General features: G+C 43.4%; 3 protein-coding genes across 10 annotated transcripts; 1 reads left to right on the top strand and 2 right to left on the bottom strand.

The window, feature by feature from the left end:
• Positions 1 to 755: 755 nt before the first annotated feature.
• LOC123111776 (uncharacterized) lies at positions 756 to 3,401 on the top strand. Of its 2 annotated transcripts, none has more exons than XR_006454717.1 (3): positions 756 to 946; positions 1,038 to 1,371; positions 2,859 to 3,401. XR_006454717.1 is itself a non-coding variant. In XM_044532649.1 (3 exons), the coding sequence occupies exons 1-3, from the start codon at positions 883 to 885 to the stop codon at positions 2,894 to 2,896; spliced, it is 408 nt and encodes a 135-aa protein (XP_044388584.1). In that variant the 5' UTR covers positions 757 to 882; the 3' UTR covers positions 2,897 to 3,401. The 2 variants fall into 2 exon arrangements, 1 of the variants encoding a protein (XP_044388584.1); XM_044532649.1 differs by having other exon boundaries at positions 757 to 918.
• A 1,180-nt stretch (positions 3,402 to 4,581) lies between these two features.
• On the bottom strand, positions 4,582 to 10,527 carry LOC123111775 (serine/threonine-protein kinase PBL34). Of its 3 annotated transcripts, XM_044532648.1 has the most exons (7): positions 9,831 to 10,527; positions 6,658 to 6,995; positions 6,426 to 6,561; positions 6,099 to 6,235; positions 5,884 to 6,007; positions 5,246 to 5,361; positions 4,582 to 5,209 (listed from the first exon to the last, which is right to left on the bottom strand). In XM_044532648.1, exons 1-7 carry the CDS (start codon positions 10,090 to 10,092, stop codon positions 4,808 to 4,810), a joined length of 1,515 nt encoding a protein of 504 aa, XP_044388583.1. In that variant the 5' UTR covers positions 10,093 to 10,527; the 3' UTR covers positions 4,582 to 4,807. The 3 variants fall into 3 exon arrangements, with proteins under 3 accessions (XP_044388583.1, XP_044388581.1, XP_044388582.1); XM_044532646.1 differs by having other exon boundaries at positions 4,582 to 5,361; XM_044532647.1 differs by having other exon boundaries at positions 4,582 to 5,361; positions 6,658 to 6,992.
• A 1,996-nt stretch (positions 10,528 to 12,523) lies between these two features.
• On the bottom strand, positions 12,524 to 19,180 carry LOC123111774 (ABC transporter A family member 7). 5 transcript variants are annotated; one of them, XM_044532643.1, is made up of 18 exons: positions 19,039 to 19,179; positions 18,051 to 18,435; positions 17,870 to 17,952; positions 17,626 to 17,770; positions 16,195 to 16,308; positions 15,843 to 15,967; positions 15,591 to 15,749; positions 15,332 to 15,494; positions 15,131 to 15,256; positions 14,967 to 15,050; positions 14,521 to 14,882; positions 14,237 to 14,437; positions 14,031 to 14,140; positions 13,853 to 13,937; positions 13,548 to 13,676; positions 13,350 to 13,455; positions 13,144 to 13,232; positions 12,524 to 13,064 (listed from the first exon to the last, which is right to left on the bottom strand). In XM_044532643.1, the coding sequence occupies exons 1-18, from the start codon at positions 19,123 to 19,125 to the stop codon at positions 12,765 to 12,767; spliced, it is 2,853 nt and encodes a 950-aa protein (XP_044388578.1). In that variant the 5' UTR covers positions 19,126 to 19,179; the 3' UTR covers positions 12,524 to 12,764. The 5 variants fall into 5 exon arrangements, with proteins under 5 accessions (XP_044388578.1, XP_044388579.1, XP_044388576.1 ...); XM_044532644.1 differs by lacking the exon at positions 19,039 to 19,179 and adding an exon at positions 18,828 to 19,027; XM_044532641.1 differs by having other exon boundaries at positions 13,853 to 14,140; positions 19,039 to 19,180.
• Positions 19,181 to 22,889: the final 3,709 nt, after the last annotated feature.

Here is a 22,889-nt window from a genome sequence, read left to right as displayed (position 1 = left end):
GAGCGCTCGTTAATTAGTTGCTCCCCCGGAGTTTCGGGTCGTTTGTGCCTCCGAGGCCTCCGTTGCGAACTGGCAAAAACCTTGCGGGCTTGGACTTGTCAGAGCGTGCTTCACCCAAAGCCAAGGGCCGTGAAGGTGCGGCGCAAACGCGAGGAAGCCCCGAGCTTGACATCCACAAGGAGGAGATCTACACGCCTTTGCCAGTGATCCATTAATCAATCTTAGGTGACTCTTAACTACCCCTCGAAAAATCTCAAGCCTCGACTCACTGGCGGAAAAGTTCGTATGCCAAATCTGTAGTTAACATTTGATGCTGATGGCACTGCGGTGTGCGAGCCGAGCGGCACCATCCGTGCAATTCCATGGGGACACAACTGGAAGGCTTTTTTTGCCACTAGCAAACCGCAACCGGGTTCTTCCTTCCATACCACCACCACGGCAGTTCATCGGAGACTGCAGATTGTCTTCATCTTTTCTTTCGTTTTGGGCAGACAGATAAGAAAGAAAGCGATAGAGGACACGGCGTTTTGGTGCTCGGGCGCAGCTGCTCCCTAAATCTCTCTCCTTGGTTCGCTTCTGGGGATTCGAAAAAAGCGGTCTGACAGGTCTGCGCTGAGACGCTGGTAAATCGATATACGGCTGTGCAGTGTAGCGAACGGTTCGTGGTCGTGGGCCCGAATCGTACGTGCGCACGTCCGTCCCGACCGATTGAGAAGCTGGTCCGTGGCCCAGATTAGTCACTTTTATGCTGCGCCGTGACCAGGGTCCGGGTACAGAAACGCGTGTCTCCCTGATCCTCCGTATGGAAAACATGTCGAGGGCTTCGGGTCGGGTGGTTTGACGAGCAATGAGATCGCGCTGGTGGGGAGGCACCTCACGGTAATGGCGGGCGCGGCAGAGCGGCGCTGGATGCCGATGGTGAGTTCCTATTGGATCCAGTTGACCGGTGAGTTTCTCTACCGCATCTCTGGATTTTCGTGCTTTGATGGATTCCTCGATTCCCCGCCGCCGCTGCTTACTCTGTTGTGGTTTTCAAGGTTCCCACTCAGGGAAGAGTTGGCCGACAGCTTGGAGCAGCCAAATCCGGACACTCTAGGGTTCCTCCGACCATCCATGGCCATTGGGCTGCATCGCCGCCGATGCCGTTGCCACCGCCCCGTCGCCGTCGACCCCGACACCACCGCTGCTCTCTACATCTCAGTCTCGCCGGGGCCCCTCTCTGCCTTGGTCCCCTCTACTGGACAGCTGCTCGGCGGTGTCGTCTTTCTCCTGTACTGGTTGGCGGCATCTCGTTCTCCGGCACCAACAAGTCCATGGCCCCATGGTTCTGCACGAAATCTCTAGTCCGGCAGCCTCCATCAGACACCACGGGTAACAAATACAGTTCCCTAATCTTCTTTTCCACGGATTCATGATCTAGAGTGTTGATGCTTGTTGTGAAATTTTCAAGATTTCTATAATGTTGATCTTTAGTTGTTGGAACGTGCAAGTATACAATACGTGAGTAGGCAGTAGCTGCTGTTGGTTCAGTCCAAATCATACAAGTAGATTTAGACAGGTTTGTGTAACATGGCATCTGGACATCAATCATACTTGTTTCTTTGTCAGTATCGTGTATTAGATTAGCACAAGTTTCTTAATTGCCATACAAGGTTATTGGATAATTTATCTGTTATTAGGAGGGAAATCAGTGCATAAGCACTTATCCGGGCATCACCAACAGTAGAGAAGCCACTAGTATGCTCTTGTGCTTTCCGCATTACAAGATAATAAAAGTCTGGGATACAATAGGTTACATCTTTGATGTTTTCTATAGTAATTAGCGGCCATATTAATCCTAAGCACGTCCCTATTAAAATTATAATGGAAAAATAAATGATAAATGCGGAGGGTAAATTGTACAACAAAGATCAAATTGGCCAGGGGGAGATCACACTTTCATTCACGAAAGAAGGCAATCTTTTCCACGTCACATGTGCCAATTCACCTCTAATTAGATTTTATCAAGACAAGATTCTTTGCCGCCTTTTCATGTCTACTAAATGATATCTCTTGGTCAGCTAGCTATATATGCATGCTTTTCTTTACAGTGGCCAAGCTATGATTCTACTGAATTGTAGCATATGGAATTTTCAGAATTTATGCATACGGAATTGTAGCATACCTGAACTTAAGATGGCAATGACACTAATGGTAACCGTAATTGTAAGGTCGCCCATTTGCAAAATATAAAGACCAATCAATCATCATCACAGCCTGCTGCTACATGAACTTTGGGTACTACTCTGCAATAGGATGCCCTTTTTGTCATCAGAGGACATACACATGCATATATTTACAGTTGCTGCTCGTCTGGCTGTCCCGTGGCTAGTTTGTAAAAGGAAGCATGTGCAAAATAAACACTCATTAGCAATCAGTAAGAAGAGAATGCAAGTGTTGTTGTTCTAGGTCCTTTAGTTCTTTCTTCTTCCTTGGTACTGATGAGGAGAATAATGCCTTATGATCTCACATACTACCTATCTCTTAACTATTTTTCACACATTTCCTTGTGTTGATCAGTTTACTCCATGAGTCAATTTGTACTAGATTATATAATCAGTTTACTGCCATATATGTCTTTGTCCAGTGCTCCATGGTTGGATGCACTTGTAGTAGTACTGTACTAGGCTTCAGATCAACCAGTTTAGGAATTTGGGGGAAAATCCTTTTTTATTAAGTTTGATTAATTTTACCAACCTTGGAAATTTTCCCTTTTTGTTAAGTTTGCTACTGGTACTTCTCTATGTCGCCATGGCAGTTTGAATTGACATATGCACTGAACTGAATTTACATTTCCAATCTGACATGTTTTACATCAGGCTTCTTTACTTCAAGGCATGTGCTACACTTCAGCTGACTGATTTGGAGGTATTGTGGTATGTGAACTGGACATCAGAAGTTGCGAAGCCCCATCGATGCTGCTTTGGAGCATCTCCACCACTCCTGCAATGCCGGTGATTTGCAACATGGTGGATGTTGTAGTGACAGATGCAGCAGAGATGTCGTGGTGCCCCTCCACTTTTCAGCATGTCGTATGTTGCGCCGGTTGTGTGGTGGTGGTGGTCGGCGCCGGCCCTCCAGGCTGCAGCACTCACCGCAGGAATGGCTTGCAGCGGTCGTTGCCATGGCACTGCTTTGCAGAATCAGTGGGGGTCGAGCAGGCTGGCAGAATCGCGGTGGGCGATGTCTCTGTAAGAGGATGAGATGGAGAGTGAACTGGCCCACTGGGCACGTGCCAATTGCACGAGGCACTTGTTTCTACATTAAAAATTATAATGCGATTTATGTAAGTGCTATATGTGAACTGGTAAGAGCAATGGTTGAATTGTTGGTCAGTGGAAGAGTAATTGGTGAACCGTAAACAGTGACGTATTGGCCCTGGTCTGGCACCACAATGGTTTTATGTAACAATTTGTTTTAAGTGTGGATGAACACCGCTGGATTATGCACAGCCTCCAGGCCGATGCATATGCGGTGGCGCCCCTCACCGCCGGAGAGTGCCTTGAGCCTGTTGAGCATGACGCAGCCAAGGGCGTGGAACACTGCAGACGCTGCTGTCGACCGTCTGGCCCGCCCTGCCGCCGAATAACTCATATCTCGATCCTACGTGAACAATATGCCTACTAGTGCATGCAGCGCGAGGTGTCAGCCAACGTGGCGAGAAGCGGCTTCATAATAGACCACGTTAGTTGAACCGGATGAAAGAAGGGATTAGATAGTAATTAGCACCGCTTTATTAGTGTATGGGGCGAGTGTCCTATAAAGTACTTGAGGAGTTAAAACGTAAAATATCCCTAAGACGCTAGTTTAGGGGCATATTCCGATACACACGCAGTCAGCCTTCAATTTCCTTTTGGAAAAACTTTGTCAGACGGGGGGCAGAACGGCACGACAAGGCCCAGGAAAGTGGCTGGGCCGTGTTGGAAACATCTGGGCCGTGATGGTACCTACTAGCAGTAAATGCGGACGCTGGGTGAATTTTCCATCGATACGACACATAATACACGTAAGAATACTGCGCAGGATGAAGATCTCGAGAGGAAAGTGCGACCAGGATATCGGGTGCATATGGGCTCGGGCACCGAAACGAATTTTCGAGCGATAGAGCCGTGCAATGATAGAACCGGCTAATCAGGGAGGAACGTTGCATCAGCTTCACCGTCCATCCCTAACCCCCGGACCTAGCGTTCCTCAGGCGTCTAAAATGGGCGCTAGGAGACGAACGCCCCAACCACCACGGTACAATGGCTACCCATTCTCTTCTTATAGACATTGCCTCTTGGCACAAGAAGAGGATAAAGGTCCTATCCTACCTCTCTGTGCGCAAGAAGCAAGCGAGGAAATGGCATCGAGCTCATTTGCTCGCAGAAAAATGCCTCCTCTCCTAAACCGCGTGCGTGCGTGCCAAGCCAAGGATGATTGGCTGCCGTGACTCGCCATCTCTTCTCCAAGTGGCACATGGACTGTTTCTTAACCAAGTGCCGCCCGAGGGAGGGATGAAGAGCAACTTCACATCATTTTTTTAAAGAGAAAAGAGATGTATAGCAGCATCCAGTTGAGATTAACCTTCCACGCAAAGCATCTTCTTTTTCCACCTATATCTTCTTCACATGTCAAATCTACACCACAGACAGACAGACATCAATTCATGTCGCACAACAATGTTAACCCGCGGCACCTACCGCCCCGACCCAAGTTCCACCACCCCCAGAATGATCTGGAGAGACTCTAGGTTCGACCAGGATTACGAAGCGACGCGCAGCTATGGTTATTTCACGTTCGGCTTTGGTGAGTAGCGAAACGGGGACGCGCGGGGGCCATCAGACATGCTCCTCATCGACTGGTGCCCGTTTGCGCTTGCGCGGGCAAAAGACCCATGCACCTTGAGGCTATGGCTGTTCCTGCCGTTCATGCTGCTCGAATGTGCCATCCTCTCCGCTTGCATCGTCTGGTAGAAGTAGGAGGAGCTGGCCATGTCCTTGAGGTTCAGCAGTGGCTTGAGAGCTTCAACCACTTGGCTCATCAGCGGCCGGGCTTTGGGGTCCCGGCTCAGACATGCGCGTGCCAATTGTGCTGCCTTCTGGGCACCTTTGACCGAGAAATTGCCCTCCAGCCGAGGGTCGACTAGCTTGTAGAAACGCTGTCTCTCTCCTAGGAGGGGGCGCGCCCACTCCACAAGGTTGTGCTCGCCGTTTGGGCGGGCCCCCTCCACAAGGTTGTGCTCGCCGTTTGGGCGGTTCTTGTCCATTGACCTTCGTCCTGACATCATCTCAAGCAGCACCACACCGAAGCTATAGACGTCACTCTTTGATGTCAAATGACCTGAAATTCGGAAAATATGTTATGAAAGCTAGTAACATTAGAACAAACATCGCGCAACTGGCCACTATAAGGAGAATACATCTATCTAAAAAATAATAATTGAACAATTTAACCAAGCAGCATTCCAGTATCAAGCACCAACATTGCCTTTAAATTAAGAAGACATAGTGTTGATTTTGGTAGATTGGCGCATATTGCTTTTGCCAGGAAATCAGTTATACATGAGGACACTAAGGGCTTCTTGCATGAATGGATAGATGCACTCAAATTAGTTACACCCGACAAAGCCAACACTACTAGTTAAACTTCTGTGTAATACCAAGAAATTGCTCAAACTGTATGTCTGTATTCATGCCATTTACCACTACCCAACAAGCATCATTTCATATCTTAAGTATGTCAATGACAATGATCATATGATGCATAGTGACCTATGCAAGTACTCCAAATCTAGCTAAGCTGTTTCTGTACGTATCATTCACTCTTCCAGAGCTGGCAAGTAATGTCTGATGAACCACTTACCTGTCATGACATACTCTGGAGCTGCATAACCATAGGTTCCCATTACTCGAGTAGACACATGAGTTTTGTCACCTACAGGACCATCTTTGGCAAGCCCAAAATCTGAGAGCTTTGCATTGTATTCCTGCAAGAGCAACATTTACACGTATGAACAGGATGCAACTATGTGAGTCATGTGATGCGCAATGAAATAAATTCAAGGATTCAATACTTACCGAATCTAGCAGTATATTAGATGTTTTAAAATCACGATAAATGACTGGTCTTTCTGCTTCTTCATGAAGGAAGGAAAGACCCTGTGCTGCCCCAAGAGCAACTTTCATTCTGATGGACCATGGGAGAGGAAGAGACCCTATATATGAATCGAAATTTATGTAAGCTTCGAATTTCCACGAAATAAATAATATTTTCCAACTGAGTGATGCAATGGGCAAACACTTTGGAACATGTTATCCTCAAAAGAAAAAATGATGAACAGAACGGGACAAAGGCTCTATGAAAATTTTAAAGCTTCAAGTGCTTGAGAACTGGTCAGTACATACTTCTGAACAGATGATTATCCAAACTTCCACGCGGCATAAATTCATATACCAGCAATCTTTGGTCATCTTCAACACAATATCCAATTAATTTGACCAAATTGGGATGGTGAAGGTTACCAAGGAAGTCAACTTCTGCCTGCAAATAGAATACGGAGGAGAATCATTGAGAATCCTAATGAAATTGGATAGTGAAGATCAAAATAAACATAGCTTGAAGTAACAAAGCACATACCACCCATTCTTTGTGCCCTTGAAGACCATCATGATTGAGCGTCTTGACAGCAACTGTAAGACCTGTACCAGGTTTCACAGGCGCAGTCCCATTCTCTTCGATCCACCCTTTAAACACACATCCAAAACCCCCTTCACCGAGAAGACTCTCGGGTCTGAAGTTCCGTGTGGCGCATTTTAGATCACTGAATCCAAACTTGCGTAATTTAGAGGAAACCTTTATTTCCTCTGCAGCTTTAGATGCTGATGAACTGCTCTCAGCATTACTAGTAGATGTCGAGCCTGAGACTACTGACACAACAGGTTGGTTCCTGCTACCATTTTCTGCTGACTTTTCTGCTGTTCCAGGCAATGAATAACAGTTTTAGCATACCATAATAAGACAAGAATGTCCCCACGGTAACAATAAGAATAAACATAATTTCAATCTACGCAGCCAAGTCTGAGGTATCCCCGCAGGACAGGGAAGTGTAATTTTAAGTATGGGGCATACGCAAACACATACTAAATACAATTAACTCATATAACAATAGCGAACTCCCTAAGAGATGTTTTGGTGCTTGGGACTCACAAGATCTGTTCATCAACTATAATCCGATGTTTAGAGGAAGAGGTACTGGTAGAAATGTATTTTAAGTTGTAGCACATGTACTAACTTCAAGAATAAAATGATATTTTAGATACGCAACTCCATGTATACCCACAAGGCCACACATATGAATCTAAGTAACCGAAGTAAACCTACATATTTCTATCACTGCATTACAGAAGAGCAAATTACAAAAGCTGGCAGACACAAATAGATTAGTAAATCACACATATTAATCTAAGTAACCGAAGTAAACCTACAGTAACCTTGCAAGTTGCTGTGGTTACTCACACTCTTGATTAGAAAGAACTACAATTTGTGCCAGCTTGAAGAAGCAAGTAGTAATGCGAGGATTTAGGTGGGGAATCGGAGCATAGATGCATTAGGAGAGGCTCAACAGAAATGCTCCAGGTGACTGTTTGACAAAGAATGGCAGTGTTGGACGTTTTTTTTAGAAAAGCAGTGTTGGACTTGGAGAGGCTATTAATTACCAACTTAATCTTGCTTACGATATGCTCACACCAGAATGCCATTTCACACATCAGTTGCTGGTATCATTGAGTGCAGATACCTGGTCGTACCTTTCAAGGATCAAAAAACATCTCTCCTAAATAAATACCTAGTAGAATAGGCAACCATTTAATCAGAAATTTCCAATAGAATAAGCAGAAATAGGCTTCTCCTTCAAATACCTAGCTGAATAATCTACCCTTTTTTTTTACAAATTTTGGAAAGAAGAAATAGAAATAGGTTTCTCTTAAGGAGAAGGGGAGAAGGGATTCACTGACAAAGGTCAATAAACATGACAGAGACTACTGACCCATATGCCAACTGGAGTCCTTTCTCGTAGCTCTACATCATGCTTTAGCTCATGATTTTAGTTCCAAGGCATAAGTACAAACACAGGGCATATATCCTTGAATTAGAGGAAAATTAAGTAGCTGGCTAGACTCAGTCCTCATATCATCCGGTACCATGTTAATATGTTATTTCTTCATGCCTAAAATTCTGAAATAATCTAGTTAGCAAGTGGAGAAGAATCAACTAAGGACTGTTTGGTATTAAATTTTTTACTTACCCAAACTGTTCTTGTCTACTTTAGATTACAAACTACATAAAGAGGTCCGCTAGGCCCATATGATAAACAGTGTACCAGAATTAGTACTGGCCAGCACAAGCCTAACGTAACTAACTAGATTCCACAGCACGGCATAAAAATGCAAAAGTAGACCTAAATTATCTATCTGAGATCCAACCATGTATTGTTTGTAAGAAATAGATGCCACTGGCTAAACCAAAAGGGCTTCATAAAGCAGCTATATTGATCTCTCATGCATTCTAAATTATACATTTCCATCTATGGATGAAGCAAAAAGTCTTGATGAATATGATTTGAGAAAGTGGTTACTATTTTAAACATCAGACAGGAGATGACATCAACAAAATCAGAGTCAGGTAGGTGAGTGACGTTATATTATCAAGTTATCAACATCCAGCGTGATTGCTTGTGCATCATTCTCATTAAATTGTTACACGATTTAGTGCAACCTGTGTGAAGCAACAACATACCATGCTATTCTAAAAATAGATACTCATGAAAGCACTTGTGCCACTAGTCCCACATGTACACTTGCTATTCCAGAATCCCATCCTTCAATTTCACATTAATTAATTAGGTGATGACGACACCTGAATCTCACTAGAAATACGGTGCTCAATGTTCGGTAAAATTCACCAGCTATTTCACGATTAATGCGTTTTGTTGGCTTGTCATACTACTAGGACATTTCTACATTCATTGCTTGACAACGTGGCTACGACCAAAGATTATTGTGCCCAGCTGCACTAGTACACTCACACATAGTTCACTCAACTCTCCCGCAATTTAACCACCAAAACAGACACATCCTCAGCATTAAAAAATCTAACGAACTGTAACCGACTAACAGACTAACAGTCAGCTAGAACATCCACAACTGCATCAGACCGAAACATCCATAACGACACCGTGAACACGGCACACGTCATCAGCATTAACAGACTAACAGCTCAGCTAGAAATGCGGTGCTAAATATGCAATAGAATACTAGAATTCGCCAACTATTTCACAATTCATATGTTTTGTCGGCTTGTCATACTAATTACTAGGACATTTGTACATTCATTTCTCGACAACGTTGCAACGGCCAAAGATTTTTGTGCCAAGCTGTACTCACATGTAGTTCACTCAGCTCCCTAGCAATTTAACCACCAAAACACACACATCCTCAGCATTATAAGAATCTAACGAACTGTAACCGCCGACCAACTACGGCATACAGTAATCAAACCGAAACATCCAAAACGACATGTGACCGGCGGCGCACGCTCGCAAGCATTAACAGCCTAACGAACTATAACCGACAACCAACTAGGGCATCCGTTACATGGAATCTGAATCTGAACATCCAAAGAGACACTGTGGAAGAGGAACACACCATCAGCATTAACAACCTAACAGACTAGTATAGGCCATGACCAACTAGGGCATGCATGCATTGCATCAACCGCAAACATGGAAAGCAACACCGCGAGAGAGACATTACCGCCGTGCGTGCTGGCGCTGCTGGTGGAGGTGTCGACCTTGGAGCGCGGCTGCGGCGGGCAGTTGCCCATGGGCCACAGCCGGATGCAGCACCCGGTGGCGACGCCGGCGTCCTCCTCGCCGCCCTTCCGTGGCAGGCGGCGGCCGCGCCTGCTGCTGCTGCTGCTGCGGCTGCGGCGGCACCATCCCCACCTCTCCCGCTCCTCCTCGCCAGAGCTCTCCCACCCGTCGAACTGCCCCAGCTCCGGCGGCGCGAGCCCCATGGGCTACCACCACCACCTCCCCCTCCTCCCCCTCGCGAAAAGAGCTTCACGAAGATCCCGCCGCCACACCTCCGAATCGCGCCGAATCAGCTCGCTCCCCCGCACGAGCGCCACCAGATCGGCCTCAGGGAGCACCAAACACACACGCCCCCCCACACGCAACCGCCGAAACCCTGGCGCCCCACGAAACCCAGCGCCTCCGCCGAATCCCGTCAAATCACACCAATCTCCAAGCACCAGCGAACCATCCGCGCCGAACCACCGCGTCTCCCCCACGGAGCCGAGCGCCGGACCACCACCGCATGAGGCACCCGACAGGCAACCGAAGCGAGAGGCGCGGATCCCCCGGACGCGGGCGGCACACCTTCTCGCTCCTCTCCGGCGGCGGCCTCCGCAGCAGGCAGCAGCGAGTTGGGGGGGGGGGGGAGAGGGGGGGAGTGGGGAATAATAATAAGCGAGAGAATAATGGATGGATTGCGCCGAGAGGGAGAGGAGAGAGAGAAGGACAGGGCAGCGGAGGAAAAGCACAGATGTTCCTCGCTCACCCCTTTTTTTCTCCTTTCGCGAGCACGTGGCCGACGTGGACGGCTTTTCCAGCGTGCGCCGACGCGGCCGAGGACGTGTGCGCCGACGTGGCCGGCGGCTCTGCGGAATGGGACCGGGACGGACGGACGGGTCTCTGCCCTGCCTGGCATTCCTTCCGAGACTGGTGGCAGTGCCATGATTGATTGGGACGGAGCAGTGGTTGCGTTTGGTTGAGCTGTTCCCTGCAAAGTTCCTTCTTAGCCGTCACGCAGAAGCAGCAACGTGATGACTAATTTATGCATGCATGAATTTCTTCTTGCCATTTTCGGCTCTAAAGTGTAGTACGTAGTACAGTAGGCACGTACTTCTTTCCTAAAAAAGTTTCAGATTTATTATAAAGTTTTAATCAGCAATGCAAATCACCTCGAATATGATAAAAATGACATCAACACCTCTAGACCACGGAACAACCACTGCCGATGTTAGAACGAGCCGCGGACGCCGCTCCCCTGGAGCCGCAGTTGTTATGTCGGACTCTTGAATAAATCTGAAACAAATGCCAACAAATCTCGCCGTTGCGCACAGACAGCGAGTAAATCTTAAGTTAACGCAGACAACGGGAATCCATGCGGGAGCTTCGTCAACTACATTTCGATGGACGAACTCGAGGAGGATCAGAGCTCGAAAGACAAATTCAAAGAAGAAACGTTGTCATCTGCTCGAGCACCGCACATGCGAGGATTTAAAAACTAACTTAAACTACTAGCCAGAACAAAGGCACCTAGAATCACCTCTCCATCACCGGCCGCCGAAGCGCCAGAAGAAAGGCAAATCCGCATACTCATCAACGAAGCTCGAAGAGGAGAGTTTGCCCTAGCTGTCTGAAAATACTCAAGGCAAAAGTCTTTGGTAGGCACGTACATTCGGCTCGAAATATTCTTGTTGACTGAGGTGGCATGTGCACGTGGACTTTCCTCCTTTCTCTCACGTGCACCGGCGGCCAGAAGCTGTGTACGTTTGACCAGCCGGGCCTCCTGAGACCAAGTCAACAAGAGGAAATTCGAACCACGCTCACATGCATGTCACGAAATTGAAATTATCACCGTCAGAGCAAAGAACCAACGTGTAATACGTACTTGGTTCGAGGAGTACACTGTTAGTCGCACATGTCGCCTATGCTTACGCCGTAAATCACGGTCTTTGATCAACTTATCATAGTTTTATCTGTCGCCTGTCGGTTAACTCTCCGTGTGCGGCTGCCTGCTCGTCTGCGCTTATTTCATCCGTTTGCATGGGAGCCTCATCGTTGTTACTCTACATTGTACACACGGTTTTTAAATACAAAGTTTGGTCGTTAGTTTCTACTACCAAATTACTAATATATTTACAGAATACATGAAGCAAAATATGATGAAAATTAGGAGATCATTTGTATTTAAAGATTACTAAATGCTCTCTGCTGATTTTTAAAAGGAATGGCGTCTAGACATACCCAAATTCTTTTTGACCTTTAACTTCAGCTAGAATATAAATATAAATCCCAATATTTGTTGTATTATAAAAGTATCTTCCAAGAAAAAACTATATATGCATATAGTTTTCGCACATCCCGACAAAATACTCCCTCCGGTCCCTTTTCACTCCGCGTATTAAATTTGTGTCAAGTCAAACTCAACAAAGTTTGACCAAATTTATATTTAAAAATATCAACATCATGTCAAAAGATTTTACAAACTATAAGTGATCCAGATTTAAAACTTTGGAAATAAATAAGTACAAAATGTTAGGTTGTTTGCGGGTTGAACAAGGTGTTCGGGAATGCAAAATGGAATTTCACTTTTAGAAAGTGTTCAGGAAATAAATCTGACAAACTAAAGCAACCAACGATTCTGTTCTGCAATAGCACTGTCAAGAATCTGTCTCTGTTCTTTCTTTTTCTTTTTTGCATTTCTCTCGAAAAGTTGAACCACATCAAATATCATGTAGGAATAATGTTTTCCCTTAAAAAAAACTACATGCTATGAATTTTTACCCAAACAGAACCTACATGCTATGAACTCACAAGATTATCTACGAAGTCACATGGAATGCTTGGGTTTGGGGTGTCCCTTGGCCGTCCATGGCGAAGACACTCTCCAGGTTACAATCTATGCAACATCATTGAACACCGGTGCTCCCTTGGCAACCTTGATGAAGACATCCTCCAAGGTAGTGTCAACGAGACCCCAAGCATGTATGCTGAGCCTGCTTTTCGCCCTCTCGACTGCATGAAAGACATCGGCTATTCTCACCTCCTGCTTTGGCAGCTCAAACTTTTGAGTGCCAGAAAGATTGTAGATCTTGTTTGCACTTGGTGACAGGCGATGGACTAGCTGTTCAATCTTCGACTCTTGTTCTGGTGGTGTTGTCACTGTAAATATGTATGCACCCCCGTATCTTGCCTTCAGCTGTATGGCATTACAGTGGTAAATAATTTTTAGAATTGTTGCTACAGTAACATTTCAGATTTAAGAAGCTGATGTATACCTCTTTAGGGTTTCCGAGGCATTGGAACTCGCCATCGACGAATATGCCAAGTCGGTCACAAAGTACTTCTGCCTCCTCCATTGAGTGTGCTGTCAGATACATTGGAACAGACGATATTCATTGTTATTTTCAGATGCAGTAAAGTGGTGGACAGGGGAGTCTATGATGTAGATGCATGAGTGGACAGGGAAAAGAATCATAATTACTAGTAAGAACAATTGCACGGTTTCTCTTAGCCTCCTTCACAATGTTCCACAGGTTATTTCTTGATGCCGGATCTAGTCCTGTACTTGGCTCATCCATGTAGACAACCTAAGGAATGTTTCCTTCAGCTTCATAACCAATTTGCAAATAGATTTCTACAGGAAGGGTTGAAACTTGAAACATAAAAACAAGAAGAATACTTTGGGGTCTCCGATTAATGATATTGCCACACTGAGCCTTCTTTTCATGCCTCCGCTGTACGTTCCCACTTGCTTATCACCAACACCACCATGAAACAGATTTACACTTTTCAGAGAATCATTAACAGCCTGATAATGAAAGAAAAGTTGATGTGTTTAAATGGGGCCAGCAATGCTGAAGAATAATACTGTACATACATTGAGATGCTGAATAATATGGCTGATGAATGAAGATAGTAGCTTGAATTCTCTTACAATGAAATGCAAGTACTAGACTAAAACGAAGTTACAGAGATTAGATGTACCTTCACTAATGCAGCACCTTGAAGATTCTTCAACCTAGCATAGAAGAATAGATGCTCTTTTCCCGTCAATGTTTCCCAAAGTAAGCTGCATTTCAGACAAGACCAGTTACCATGATAAGACAGTGTGATGTGGGAAAGAAAGCTAATGGCCAGATGAGCTATAAGTTGCAGTAAATACTCATGCTGTGGGCACACGCCCATATTTGTATATATGCCATCCATATCCATCCTTATATCCATTCCATGTGCATAAGCAGTACCAGATGTAGGTTTAGTAAGTCCAACCATCTGAGGACAGATCAGATCAAAGTTAATCAAGGTGTGTGGCAATACTTTATGCAACTTCTATAAAAAATGCCACTGCATGCTGTTTCAGTACTGTACCATACTAATGAATGATGTTTTCCCAGCTCCATTTGGGCCAAGCATTCCGAAGCATTGGCCTTTTGGTAGGGCCAAAGATAATCCTCGAACAGCCAGCTTGTCTGGGTTTCCGTCCTTTCCAGGATAAACCTTCCTCAGATTGTCACAGATGATAGCTTGGTTTGCATTGCAATCCATCAATAATTGCTCAACTACTTGTCGCTGAATAGATATAAACGCATGAGTATTAATGCAAATGTGCTGTAGAAAAAGATGGAAGTGACAAACTATGGCAGGTAACCTACTTCTTGAGCAACATCTGCTTTCTCCATATCAACGGCTACTTTATGATTCTGCTGCGCAAAGCTACTTTGTAATGGTGGTGCATGTTTCTTCTGCAGACATCTAAAGAAGAGTAAGGGGTTTCCGACACTGCCACCTATTGAAGAGACTTGATCCAAATAGAATGCTAACACAAGCATTAATGCCCATTCTACAGTCATTACGATCAAGATATCACGCATTCCATTGATTGGGTCTTTCAAATTTTCCCACATCATGCCAGTGGCTCCCATAGCATTCCCAGAGAATGCATATTGACCAAGCTCATACAGTCCTCGATAGAGCGAAAATCCTGGGACAATCTCCATAACTAATATCCAACCACCTGAGTAGGCAATACGAACCTTGTTATGCATATGGCCATATAACATATAAATCGAATTGCAGATTGGCTAGGCCAGCAACTTACGGGAAAAATTTATGTCCTCAATAAAAAAGCGGAAAAGAAAGGCCCCTAGTAAGCCAGAGCCAAATACATAGATGTAACCAATCACTGCAGAAGGGGGATAGACGAAATTTGTCACTTCCAAGAAGAAAATTTAGACTTAGGTATTACAGGTTTAAGTCACTGGCCTGTGGCTATCTTGACAGATGAAAAGAAAGATGCCACAAAAAAGGCAAAAGCAATCTGTAAATTTATATAGACAAAGAAAAAAACAATCTGTATGCCATAGTTATTGACCCTGAAGAAATTGAGACCTGCACAAAAGCAGCTTCATGAGTAAAATTGGTTCTTTCAAGAATACTCGTAAATAAATTGTGAAAACTCATTACCTATCAAGGATCCAAAAAACACAAAAAATGTCATATACACAACCGATAGAACGAAGAAATAACCATAAGATATCATCCAGTAAGGTCCGTCCTTCAGACCTTGCATCTTCATCATAATTTTCAACTTTTGTTGCTTCTCATACACCAGATACGTCAACATAACCTGGAAAGGAGAGTTAATTTCCAAGCTCTACTGACTCTGTAATACATTCAACATTTTTAAGTGCACTTAAGGAATGTTACATCTCATCATACTCACTGGGAAAAGCAGTTCAACGATCCATGTGAAGAATAGCGGACTGATAAGAGAAGAGAGGTCGAACCTATAACTTGTTCCAACTTTGGGCATATCTTTTACATATTCCAATAGCACTTCCACCCCAGGTCCTCGGATATATTTGAGATATGCGTTGGATACCTATAGAAACAAACACGATATAATAAAAGCTGCCATGTTCCACAATAAATTGGAATTACTGAGAGATGAATTAATGGGAAACAGAGCACATACGGCATTCACCAAGCGTGGAACTCGTAATGCTGCGATAAATGAAAATGCGGTTTTACCGCTATAAGTAGAGTTGTACCAAACATTTATACCGAGGCCATACTCCGTTGAGCTCAAGAAGTCATAACCTGCAAAGAAGAACACAACTATACAGTATACATAGATGCAAAATAAGTGTTGCTAATGAAATTTCATTCTCATACTTAGGTAGATGGGCTCAAGCAATTATTAATAACACGGGCAGCATTCAAAAGCCAGTTTATTATGAAATTGCTTAACAAAATCTCACTGCTGTGCAAACCCGCTACAAATGCAAAGAGGCAAAAAATTGGTGCTACAAAGATAGGAAGATAACCTGCAATAAACTCGTTTGTTTTTCCTCCTCTTTGTGTATAACCCTTTAATAATTCATCATTGATAACTGATGTACTCTCACGCCACAACAACACACCTTCAACACACTGTATATCTGGTTCATTTCGTAAAGACATCAGAGCAGCAATAATAGCAGGTCTAAAAAAGAATCCAAACAAAAGATTAACATGTCTAATTATTCTGGTCAAACAGACTACACAAAAAGTCAGTGCTCCGTAGTCAGTACCAGTAATTATAATCATACCAAGATACAAAATCCACTTTCTTCATTCACAATTAGTTTTTCTCTAACATAGTAACTAGTCAATTTGTTCCTGTCTGATTGCATTAAAAGCAGAAAGCAAACAAGAAAATGTGAAAGCGAATTATGAATTATTTATGATCCATGTTTTGAATAGAAGATTTGTATTCTTTGTAGTGGATTAGCTTCACTATAACGGATATTGGATAGTGGGTGCTATAGCGAACGCTATATTCCCAGATCATTTTATGAAAATATTCATCACTTTGAGTTACGTGTATAACTGTATATACAGAAAGGTTTGTTGCAAAAAAAAACTAACATGGAATAAATACAATGTATTTATTTACGGGACATAATACACACATATTGCCAAAGAAAACTGCAATTTCAACGTACACGTTGCTACAGCTGCTACCTCACATCGCTACGACGGTACCATTGCTCTCTCGGCTGTGCAGTACGCTTGTTTTACTCTAGACCACCATTCTGAACCACTATGTTTTACCCTGCCACCGCTAAACAGAAGCTACACCAATTGTCAAGTACTACCTCCATCCCAAAATAAGTGTCTCAAGCTTAGTACAACTTTGTACTAAAGTTAGTACAAAGTTGAAACACTTATTTGGGACGGAGGGTATAATATAATTAGGAAAATCTTTATACAGAAGCATGCTTTTTTAGATATTTGCATGCTTCAGTTATTTTCCACACAAAAAGGCATGCACTTCAACTAGTTATGAATATTCCAACGCCGATGTGAAGGCACTCGCAGTCACACGACACTTAGAGCTGTACGAGGTCGTTCTGCTAGTCCACAGTAACTACCATTTGCAAAGTTTGGACCTTTTGGTGTTTCTGTATTTTTTCATCTTCTTTTATGTTTGTCAGTCATTTTGAAGCCTAGGGCGTTATTGTATTTGTCATTCTGTGGTCTTCTTCTTTCTAAAACAAAGATGTGCAGGTCACGTGCGTATTCGAGGAAACACCCATCAAAGACTGAACTATTGAAAGTCCGCATCTAAATAGAATTCCTTCAAATGCAAATAAACTTTGGTGTAAAACAGTACGTCACATATCTACACTTAAGCTACTTTCCAGTAAATTAATTTAAGTTTCCCAATACAAAACTGTAAATTAAATACCTTAGGGAAGGAAGTTTTAACTTACTTAGCTGGAGCGGTATGCCCCTGGCGTTATATGAAATGGTCTGCGACAAATAGGGCACACACTGAGGCTGGAGCAGATACAAAGTATCCGAAGAAGAAAATGCGGGCTCTATCAATTGTGTATACCATGGAATGGTGTCTGAACCCTGAGACAAATCAACGCAACCAGTACTTCCGTAAACACAACAAAAGAAGCCATGCAACTTACAAGGGAAAAAGCTTAATTAGGCATCGAAGGAACTCACAACAACTATCCTGGAGAGAGCATCAAGATAATCTGTCACATTAAGAGTGGGAGCGAAAACAGGAAACAGACCTCCTGCAATACCTGTCGATTGGAAAACGGGAAGTACTCAACAAGTAAGATACATTGATCTTAATTTTGAACAGTTGATATGCATTGTGTTGTATTGTGGAAGCACGTACTTTCAGCAAACCCTCGGTCCTTTCCAGTGATGAGGACAGTGGCGGGGCAAGACAAAGAGTCACGGCATGAGGGATCGGGCAAATCATCAAATGGCTGGGAGACAGTTCTGACAGCCCGGAACTGAGGCTGGGGAACCTGAATCAGTGCTGGCCACCGCGGCGGGCTGGGAATTGCGCAGCTCCAGACCTGCTCCAGTGTCGAGTACTGGACGCCGCACTCCCTCTTCTTGCAGGTCCCGTACATGTCGGTGTCGACGCAGGCGCAACCGCAGTTGTACTTGGGCTTGTCGAGCTCATTGTTGATGATGTTCTGGAGCACGAGAAGCAGAACGCAGATGAGGATCGGGAAGATGGTGATGCCAATGTTTGTCTTGAGGTTCCGTTTCTGCATCGCAGTCACGAACAGAGTCAGATGCTGCATTACTGCGTTATAAGAATGTGCATGTCTATAAGAAATCTTATTATTAAAGGGCATCAAGATTTTAAGAAACATGTGGCGTTCCATGCTGCCGTGTACTAGTCTGAAACGCCGTCAAATCCTAGAAAAGCTGGACCGACAGATATATGCAGAACTCAGCTGGAGCCAAAAAGTTCAGCGGCGCCACTGGAAATTCTCGAAACATGCCGGATCGACGGGACTTCCCGCGGTCGACCCACCGGCGGCATCCCCAAGAACCGTGCAGGCATACTCACAAGCACGTGGCGGGCGCACACAGAGCGGCGTATCAACACAGCGCAGAAGTAGATAAAAGCGAACGGGCAAGGTAGGAAAATTGCCTGGAGGCAGAGGTTCTTGCGGAGGAGCGCGTTGGCCTGCGTGAGGAAACCCGCGGGGCGCCTCCGGGAATCCATGGGGAGGATGGCTTAGGTCTGGAGGAGGAGGAGGAGGAGGCGGCGGGGAGATGGGGAAGAGGAGATGCGCATGGAGGCGTTCAGAATCAGAAGAGTTGGGAATCGGGACGAAACCGATCGAGGGGTTTAACTTTACCCCGGTTATATAGCCGTCGGGATGAAGGACTCCCGCGCCGGCCGGACTTCTGTGTGGGCAAACTTTTCTTTCTCTGGTTCTGATCATCCGCCGACCAAGCTGTTTTCCACCCACCCCTGGAGCTGTGTAGGTATGTGGACTGTGGGGTATGTGACTTTTGGAAGCTTTGTGCCCATTGTACCCTTCCGTCTTGAATTATAAGATAACGTATTTTGCTGTGTTTGTATATTAAATTATTCAACACATTGTATAATCCAAAACAAATGTGATACATATCTACATTCTATATACCAGTAGAAAAAGAGCGAGTTGCGAAGATCTAGCCCATCTCACCCGCTCAACCGCGTCTATCCAATGGTCTATGTAGCTCCGGTGTTTTTAGCGTGCAACTAAATCATACTCCCTCCGTTCCTAAATACTTGTCTTTCTAGTCATTTCAATAAGTGGCTACATACGGAGCAAAATGAGTGAATCTACACTCTAAAATATGTCTACATACATCCGTATGTAGTAGTCATTTGAAATGTCTAGAAAGACAAATATTTAGGAACGGAGGGAGTACCTGATATCAACTTCGGTGATAACCTCCCCCCCCCCCCCCCTCCAAAAAAAAACTTCGATGATAACCACGTAACTACATCCTGCCGAATATCAACGTGCGTGCAATGCAATTGATATCTTTGTTAATATAGCGTAGTAATTATATTCTACCTAATATCAACACACAAACATCTTTTCCCTAATACTACTAATGCGCAATGAAGTTAATATCTTTTGTGATATCATAACATGCATTGCACGTGTATGATTACTAGCATACGCAACAAATTTGTCAAATACGGCAAGTACTTCCTTCGTAAACAGATATAAGATGTTCTACGTCGGAAGCGGATTTGTAGCACCTGGGTGCTCCACACCCCTATATGAACATTAAATTAAAGAGGTACCGAGAAATTTGAAAAAAAATCTGAGATTTTAGGATATCAAACTTGGGTTCCCAATCTACTCCTGCGTGAATTTTCGTGAAAAATATCAGGAAACGTATTCGTGGCAAAAAGGACAAAAAAATCCTATGTATAGAAAAAATCTGTTTGGATGGATTTTTGTTCGGACAGTATTTCCTTCGTCACGGATACGTTTTTTGGTATTTTTTTCATGAAATTCACACGGGAGTAGATTGAGAAACCAGGTTTGATATCCCCAAATTTCAGAATATTTTTGAATATTTTTGATATCTTTTATGTTTAATATTCATATAGGGGTGTGGAGCACCCGGGAGCTCCTGTGTATTTTCCGTTCTACGTACCTCTTTCTTGTATATAGACACACTTTAGTGTATTTGTTCACTCATTTCAGTCTATATGTAGTCCATATTAAAATATCTTACATTTATGTACGAAGGGAGTATTATTTTCGAAGGAAGTATTATTTTCAAACACACTTTATTCTGATGTATATAGACACACTTTAGTGTATTTGTTCACTCATTTCAGTCTATATGTAGTGCATATTAAAATATCTTACATTTATGTATGAAGGGAGTATTATTTTCTGCTGGGAAATATGACAAGCATTAATTCTGCCAAAATTATCACACAACTGTCCAATTTGTTTCGTATTTCATGGAATTGTACTTGTGGTGCACGAAGAAATGAGGGCGGCGCCTCCTTAGTTGATCCCATTATTTTTTTTCCTTTTTAGAACGAAGACGCTAGGAGCGCCCGACTTTAAATTAATAAAGCTCACAACATAGGCAGCGTACCAACAGGTCCAAACCTTACACACATCACATTGATCCCGTTATTTGCAAAGCTTCAAATTAGTTTGGTAGCAAAGTTTTTTAAAGCCCATAGTATTTGAAAACCTGGTTATATCAACGTACGGGCAATGAATAATATAATTTTTCAAAAACCGTGGCTTTCAACAGCTTTGCCGTACACCACCATAATATGTGCTGATTGATTTTTCAAAACATAGAATTTGCTGATGCCTGATCGGCTCGATCGATCAGGTATCTCGTACAAAAATCAATCTACATACTGATCCGGTAATTCACATATACTGCACTGCAGAAAAACCACGGTTTATTAATTCAATTTTTTATTGACACCAATCACATCAAAGTATTTATAACCAATCCTCAAAAAAAAGTATTTATAAATTATAACCATGGAATTATCTGAAAACTCCAAAAATATTGCGCTGCCAAACGTAGCCTTCATGTTTTATGGTTGCTATATACTCCGTAGAAACTGAGTAAGATGACCGGGCAAGGGGGACTTGGTCCACTGTTGTGCCAAACGGAACAAACCAAAGCAAAACGCAGGTGTGTATACTTTTGACAGAGGGAGCGCACACCGCTGCAGAGGATGAAACCAGACCATTCTTGCGTTTGTCATATCGTATCATCTGATCACACCACCGTGTCCGTGTGGCGTGGTCATATTGCCATGCCAATGCCATGTGGCGAGGAGACGCACGCAACAACTCAACTCTTTGTTGTGATTGACATTTTCCCCACCCGCGTATACTGGTTTGTTTCATCTCAGGCTGTCAGACAGCTCCACACCCTGCCACACACTAGAAAGAGAAACCTTGTACTCCACACTGTTAATATGGTACTACAGGTTAAGTACTTCGCAAAAAAAATAATATTATGGTACAGGTTAACCAGGAGTAGTATGATTCATTAATTAATACAGAGTTTTTTTTGTGGATAATCGGTACAGGTTAATCAGTACTCCTACCAATAACAGAGCTGAGTTCAGTCTTCAGTCTTGTGGTAGGTAACGTGCACACAGCTTTTGCTGCAAGATCAGGCACAAGAGGCCGAGTTCTCGTCCGACAAGCACAATCTGCTGACCGACAGCAAGGTGAAGAGGTGGCGGATCTGCACAAACTCTGCGAAATCGGTGTAAGCATTTGAGATTTGATTTGAAAATCGCGGTAGTAGTATATGCTATCACAAAAGCAGGTATCATGAATGAAAGATCCTAGAGAGCAAAATCAAGATTCTGAAGCAGCGATACCGCGCTAGTCCTTGCTGCAGGAGAAGAAACAGAAGCGCTAAAGTGAAGACGAAAGTTGGCAATGTCCTCCAAAGACCATGGTTATACTTATATGTGATCGGCTATTTCTACTTCATGTGTCTCTGCGTTTCAGAAAACTGCACGATGAAACTGAAACTGAAGAAATTTTCACGCGCATGGTCAGGTGCTCTGCTTTCTGTTAGATTTACTAGTAGGCCTCAGCCCACTAAATCTTTGGACACCAGCCGCGCGGTGGGCCGTTCACCCATGTAAGCTTCCGTGCGCTCGGGACGAACAACTGTTGCCTCGGCTCGCCTTAGAACAATGTGTATGAAAACATTAAAAAAAGTTAAACATGTATATAAAAGTATTCCTGATGTATATGACAAATGCACAATGTGTATTAAAAAAATTATGCATTAAAAACACATATTGAAAAATGTAATCCTGCATTAAAAACAATGTTAAGCGTGTTACTGATGTATACGAAAATCTAAGGCGTACATGGAAAAAAATTAGACATCAAAACATATATTTAAAAAAAAGTATGTATTTAAGAAAGGTTAAATGCGTATAAAAAATATTCCTGAGCAACGTGTATGAAAAAAGTAGTCATCAAAAATATATATTGAGAAAATTGTTAATCCTTTATTTTATAATAAATGCTAAACATGTATAAAAATATCCTTAATATATACAGAATATCTATATTCTACGTGAAAAAAGTAGACATGTGTTAAAAAGTAAAATGAAAAAAAAACCTAATCAAAACCGGAAAGAGAAACAAAAAGCAGAAAACCGACAAAAGAACAAAGAAAACAA

The sequence above is a fragment of the Triticum aestivum genome, chromosome 5B (genome assembly GCF_018294505.1).
Source record: "Triticum aestivum cultivar Chinese Spring chromosome 5B, IWGSC CS RefSeq v2.1, whole genome shotgun sequence".
Lineage (NCBI taxonomy): Eukaryota > Viridiplantae > Streptophyta > Magnoliopsida > Poales > Poaceae > Triticum > Triticum aestivum.
This window is presented reverse-complemented; position numbering and strand designations above follow the sequence as displayed.

What these genes read in the sequence shown, in the direction of transcription:
- LOC123111775 (XM_044532646.1), bottom strand. Translation starts at nt 10,092, where the DNA reads ATGGGGCTCGCGCCGCCGGAGCTGGGGCAGTTCGACGGGTGGGAGAGC. An exon ending in CAGCGCCAGCACGCACGGCG is followed by an intron (nt 6,996 to 9,830) that starts GTAATGTCTCTC and finishes TGCCTGGAACAG; the next exon opens with CAGAAAAGTCAGCAGAAAAT. An exon ending in CTAATATACTGCTAGATTCG is followed by an intron (nt 6,008 to 6,098) that starts GTAAGTATTGAA and finishes TTGCTCTTGCAG; the next exon opens with GAATACAATGCAAAGCTCTC.
- LOC123111776 (XM_044532649.1), top strand. Translation starts at nt 883, where the DNA reads ATGGCGGGCGCGGCAGAGCGGCGCTGGATGCCGATG. An exon ending in AGCGGCGCTGGATGCCGATG is followed by an intron (nt 919 to 1,037) that starts GTGAGTTCCTAT and finishes GTGGTTTTCAAG; the next exon opens with GTTCCCACTCAGGGAAGAGT. An exon ending in GCCTCCATCAGACACCACGG is followed by an intron (nt 1,372 to 2,858) that starts GTAACAAATACA and finishes GTTTTACATCAG; the next exon opens with GCTTCTTTACTTCAAGGCAT.
- LOC123111774 (XM_044532641.1), bottom strand. Translation starts at nt 19,125, where the DNA reads ATGATCAGAACCAGAGAAAGAAAAGTTTGCCCACACAGAAGTCCGGCC. An exon ending in AACAAACGAGTTTATTGCAG is followed by an intron (nt 15,968 to 16,194) that starts GTTATCTTCCTA and finishes TCTTCTTTGCAG; the next exon opens with GTTATGACTTCTTGAGCTCA. An exon ending in GTTTTTTGGATCCTTGATAG is followed by an intron (nt 15,257 to 15,331) that starts GTAATGAGTTTT and finishes GCTTTTGTGCAG; the next exon opens with GTCTCAATTTCTTCAGGGTC.